The 6,000-nt window shown below is 41.4% G+C and overlaps 1 protein-coding gene across 1 annotated transcript in view; it reads right to left on the reverse strand.

Annotated features, from left to right (window-relative positions):
• The window catches only part of FAT4 (FAT atypical cadherin 4), a 186,797-nt gene that overhangs the window by 56,071 nt on the left and 124,726 nt on the right, over positions 1 to 6,000 (reverse strand). Inside the window, exon 8 of the mRNA XM_010860260.1 lies at positions 2,959 to 3,139. Within this exon, the coding sequence (XP_010858562.1) occupies positions 2,959 to 3,139 (181 nt within the window). The remainder of the gene's footprint in view (positions 1 to 2,958; positions 3,140 to 6,000) is intronic.

Genomic DNA, 6,000 nt, shown 5'->3' on the forward strand with positions numbered 1-6,000 from the left:
AACACTGGAGTGGGTTGCCATTTCCTCCTCCAGGGGATCTTCCTGACTCAGGGATCGAACCCGAGTCTTATAAATTTCCTGCACTGGCAAGCAGTTCTTCAACACTAGTGGCACATAGGAAGCCCTTATACAGAAGAGTATGGTATATAGATTGGAAGGGTTATAAATCAGAGTCAGAAAAGTAAGCTGATTTTTATTACGTTAATCTGGGCATGATATAATTATGGACTGAATGAGGATCTTGGTAGGAGGAATACACAGAAAAGGAATACAGAGGTAGAAAAGATGACTGTTAGCCATCAGGACAAGAAGACAAAGAAAGTGAGACAGTATCAGTAAAAGGAAGCAGAATGCCAAGATGAGAAACAGAAAAGGTTAGGAGCTTCTGATATGTTGTGCTAAAGCTGAAACGCCAATACTTTGGCCACCTGATGCAAAGAACTGACTCATTTGAAAAGACCCTGATGCTGGGAAAGATTGAAGGTGGGAGGAGAAGGGGACAACAGAGGATGAGATGGTTGGATGGCATCACTGACTCAGTGGATATGAGTTTGAGTAAACTCCAGGCGTTGGTGATGGACAGGGAGGCCTGGCGTGCTGCAGTCCATGGGGTTGCAAAGAGTTGGACATGACTGAGTGACTAAACTGAACTGAACTAATTTATGAGTGAATATGATAATTTTTGCAAAATAAAAATAGCATCAATTTGTATTATATTTGACTGTATGAGACAATAGTTATTTTAAGAGTTTTCACATTTAAATATAAGAGTTTTAGCCCAGGGACTCTGGGCTGGGCATGGCAGCAATGACAAACAAAGTATTCCAGAAGCGATGCACTGCCACTTCAAGGCCTGGCTTTTAAGAACGGTAGCAGCTTTCACCTGAGGTCCTTGGAACCCAGAGGGTTTTCTACCATATAAAGAAGTCCAACTACTCTGCTGAAGAATCACATTTAAAAGCCCTGAGACCACAAGAGCAGAGAAGCGGCTCAATGGAGCCTGATGTTCCAGCCATCCCTGCCAAGGCACCATGCATGTGAGTGAAGCCATCTTGGGTCCTCCAGACAGTCACCAGGCAAATACCACTAAGTAATACTAGTCAACCACATGGAACATGAAAATCTCCTCCCCCTGAGCTGTGTCCTAATTCCTAAATTACCAAAGGATGAAATGCAATAAGAATATAAATAAAATTAATAAGATACAATTTTAGAACAATAAGATCATTATTGTTTTAACCCTCATTTTAGGCACAGTTAGTTATTTAGCAATAATTCCTGGTGGCTTAGACAGTAAAGAATCTGCCTGCAATGTAGGAGACCTGGGTTCAATCCTTGGGTCAAGAAGATCCCCTGGAGAAGAGAATGGCTACTCACTCCAGTATTCTTGCTGGAAGAATTCCATGGACAGAGGAGCCTGGTGGGCTACAGTCCATGGGGTCACAAAGAGTTGAAGATGACTGAGCAACTAAAACTTTCACTTACTTTCAATAGGGTTAGGTGTTAATATATGACATTTCCAATGAAATGAAGCATTATATGATTTCATTCAAAGACTAATGTTTAATGAGAAAAGTAATCAAAATTTACAGAGCCAATCAGTTTTTAAAATCAGTGATAAAAAAGATAACCCAGGAGACCTCCCTGGGATGGAAGGAGGCTTTACCAGTAGCTCTCCTCCGCACCTGCATTGCCCCTAAAGAACAGGTTGGTCTTAGTCCTTATGAGATGCTATATGGGAAACCTTTTGTTTATGTCAATGACCTCTTCCTAGATCCAGAGGTTCAGACCCTCCAGTCTTATACCATGGCCATTGGGCAATTCCAACAGGATATACGCTTGTGGGGTATGAACTGGGACCCAAAAGATTCTAAAGAGTCACCACTATATGCTCCAGGAACTCAAGTCCTAATTAAAGTCTGGAAAGATGGGTCCCCAAAGGCTCAACTCCAGCCCACATGGAAGGGCCCCTACCCTGTAATACTTTCTACCCCCACAGCAGTCAAGGTACCAGGACATGACTCCTGGATTCACTACTCATGAGTCAAACCATGGAAGAAAACAGAAGAGGACACTCCATACACCTGTGAGCCCCTGGGAGATCTCAGATACCTATTCAGAACTACCAATGAGTGTCATTCTAATGAACATCCCCAAAATCTGGTCTCTGGGGATAAGATTTCTCAGGATAACTCTAAGGAGCCAACACAGCTTGACAGAGACTGTACTCTAAGACAGACAGGAGATAGATCTTCTGATCCCTGAACAAGGAGGGACTTGAGCCATCCTGGCAATGTGAATTTAAAATTGACCAATGACCCTACTAGTCCTTGTTACACTATATTGATGATGCTTATGCTTATTCCATGTACTGTCAATTGTCTAACCTATTTTGTCTCTGCCAAGGTCAACCAGCTACAACATGCAGTGCCAGTTCAACAAAGATATAAAACTACAGCTGACCACGGAAAATATCACACACCCTTGGACACTGCTATAAGGACTCTGAGGATTGAGACTAGCAAGAGGGGGAGGCCCAATACCCCTCGCCACCCCAATTCAGCAGGAAGTAGCCAGAAAGACCTCGATGCCCTTATTCCCAAAGAATTGGGCCTCCCATCTCTTGAGGGGGGAATGTTAGGTAGGTAGAATAGGGAAAAGGAGTCCAAAATGGTGGTGGCTAAAAGACAAAGAAGGTCAAAGGAAGGTCCGAGGACCAGAGTGAAGACCTCAGGCAGAACAAACAGCACTCCTGGCTAAGCCCAATTTGCATAGGGCAGGCCCAGGTGGAGGAAAAAAACATATAAGAGGAGGAGCCAAAGCGCTTTCTCAGGGACTCTCTCTCCCACGTGCGTACGCTCTTTTCTTTCTCTCTCTCTCTCTCTCTCCTGCTATCTTCTAAATAAAATGGAGCTGTAACACTGGAAAAAAAAAATTTACAAAGGAAAAGGCACTGACCTGATAACCGCATTGGTTGAAGCATCAATATCTGAGGCATTTACCAATATAACATCTGTCCCAGTTGGTGCGTCTTCAGGAATTGTCGTGAAATACATTTTACTGGCAAAAGTGGGGACATTGTCATTGATGTCATCCACTATGACATTGATTGTTCCAGTTCCAGTCAGGGCAGGGAATCCTAGAGGGAAAAGAAAACCAAGTCTTAATGTTCATAAATCACAAAAATAATAGCAAGCTTAACAATGGGTTGTAGACAGAACTACTAAAGAGAATGTAGAAAACACCCCAAGGTAATATTTGTGAATACATAGACAGGTGATTGAGTAATTTTTAGTTTTGTTATAAGAAAAATATTTTTATTTACGAACTAGTATTTCAACTCTTTCCTAGTGACACTGCACAAAAAGAATATGTCAACCTCCTAGTCTATTTTAAAGGTACTCACTCAGCAATGTAGAACACAACAATATCATTTAAATGCCACAAAAGAGGCACTACTGGTTTCTCTAAAATTATAGTAAAATAACTCAAGCCAGATTTGGAGCATCCCTCTGGATCTGGAATAGCTGGCCAGCTGACAAAGCAGAATTAAAAACTGTATTCCTAGATATGACTATCAATTCTATCCTAAAAAAACAAATTAACTGAGTTTTGAGGACTTTAAATCCCCTTTTCTGTACTAACTTATATTTCTTTGCAGAAAATTTAAAAAAGAAAGCACTCTGACCTTTCATTTGCTGGAAATAGTATGTCAATGAGATGACTTGAAATCATTTCTGTTGCATTTATTTAATGTTTAAGGTAAATATGAAACAATTCATTTGTATTCCCTGTTCCAGTGCCATTATCAGCATATAGTGAAAATGCAGCATTTAACAGAACCCTGGAGTACACTGTCTATACTACACAGGGTTAGAAGATGCTTCTGTGGTGAAGGTCAGATGTCATATTTAGTTGATTCTGTGGGATATCTCAAAGGTAAATGGCAAATCATATGCTTTTAGTTGTTTTTCAGAATCATTTTTCAAACTTTAATATACCAAAATAGAAATAATGAACATCTGCTTACCTATATTTATCTAAAATAAAATAAGGCCCTGGATATGCTCAACTTTAAGATACAACTTTTCTTCCCATAAAATTATTTCCCATTAAATGAAGCTTTAATTCTACTTACTTTTGGTATTATATATTTTGTAAATAAAGCCATTCTTTCACTTCTCTGTAAAATGTTTATGAATATCTCTCTAATATCATGGAATGGTGTTGAGATTCACAACCTTCCAATATTATTTTTTGGAATAATATTCTTATGATTTGCTGCTGCTGCTAAGTCGCTTCAGTCGTGTCCGACTCTGTGCGACCCCATAGACTGCAGCCCACCAGGCTCCCCCGTCCCTGGGATTCTCCAGGCAAGAACGCTGGAGTGGGTTGCCATTTCCTTCTCCAATGCATGAAAGTGAAAAGTGAAAGTGAAGTCACTCAGTCGTGTCCGACTCCTAGCGACCCCATGGACTGCAGCCTACCAGTTTCCTCTGTCCGTGGGATTTTCCAGGCAAGAGTACTGGAGTGGGGTGCCATTGCCTTCTCCTATGATTTGCTAATATGTCCTTATTGCTATTCAGACTTTTTCCTGTGTTCTTAGATTGTCATTACTGATGGCATGAAAGTGAAAGTGAAGTCTCTCAGTCGTGTCCGACTCTTTGCGACCCCATGGACTGCGGCCTACCAGGCTCCTCTGTCCATGAGATTTTCCAGGCAAGAGTACTGGAGTGGGATGCCATTGCCTTCTCCAGCGAATCTTCCTGACCCAGGGATCAAACCCAGGTCTCCTGCATTGTAGATAGACGCTTCACCGTCTGAGCCACCAGGATCAATTTTATGTTCCAATGTATGGGAACCAAAAATCAATAGATTAGAAAATTATGGAATGCAGTGGTTTTTGTGCTCTATGCAAGGAAGCTCAAATTCTACGTTAGATGAAAAATTTGTATGACCACTTGAACGGGGCTCTACGACAAGGCATGATATCTCCAGGAAATCTATTCAATTAAATTTAGGCTGCAAGCTGATCTCTGTTGCCTTCTCTGTGAGACAATTTATGTCAAGAATTCCATTTATATTAAATTTTAAAATTAATTTCTGCAGATATCTGACCTTTTAAGTGTTGGATTTTATATTGAAGAAAACTAGTTCTTGCTATTTGCCTTTTCCGCATCAATTCAGTTCAGTTCAGTTCAGTCACTCAGTCGTGTCCAACTCTTTGCAACCCCATGAACTGCAGCATTCCAGGCCTCCCTGTCCATCACCAACTCCCGCAGTTCACCCAAACTCATGTCCATTGAGTTGGTGATGTCATCCAGCCATCTCATCCTCTGTCGTCCACTTCTCCTCCTACCCCCAATCCCTCCCAGCCTCAGAGTCTTTCCCAATGAGTCAACTCTTTGCATGAGGTGGCCAAAGTACTGGAGTTTCAGCTTTAGCATCATTCCTTCCAAAGAACACCCAGGACTGATCTCCTTTAGAATGGTCTGGTTGGATCTCCTTGCAGTCCAAGGGACTCTCAAGAGTTTTCTCCAACACCACAGTTCAAAAGCATCAACTCTTTGGTGCTCAGCTTTCTTCACAGTCCAACTCTCACATCCATTCATGACCACTGGAAAAACCATAACCTTGACTAGATGGACCTTTGTTGGCAAAGTAATGTCTCTGCTTTTGAATATGCTATCTAGGTTGGTCATAACATTCCTTCCAAGGAGTAAGTGTCTTTTAATTTGATGGCTGCAATCACCAATTGCCGTGATTTTGGAGCCCCAAAAAATAAAGTCTGACACTGTTTCCACTGTTTCCCCATTTATTTCCCATAAAGTGATGGGACCAGATGCCATGATCTTAGTTTTCTGAATGTTGAGCTTGAAGCCAACTTTTTCACTCTCCTCTTTCACTTTCATCAAGAGGCTTTTTAGTTCCTCTTCATTTTCTGCCATAAGGGTGGTGTCATCTGCATATCTGAGGTTATTGATATTTCTCCCGGCAATC

This window comes from Bison bison, unplaced genomic scaffold (genome assembly GCF_000754665.1).
Source record: "Bison bison bison isolate TAMUID 2011002044 unplaced genomic scaffold, Bison_UMD1.0 scf7180017864465, whole genome shotgun sequence".
Lineage (NCBI taxonomy): Eukaryota > Metazoa > Chordata > Mammalia > Artiodactyla > Bovidae > Bison > Bison bison.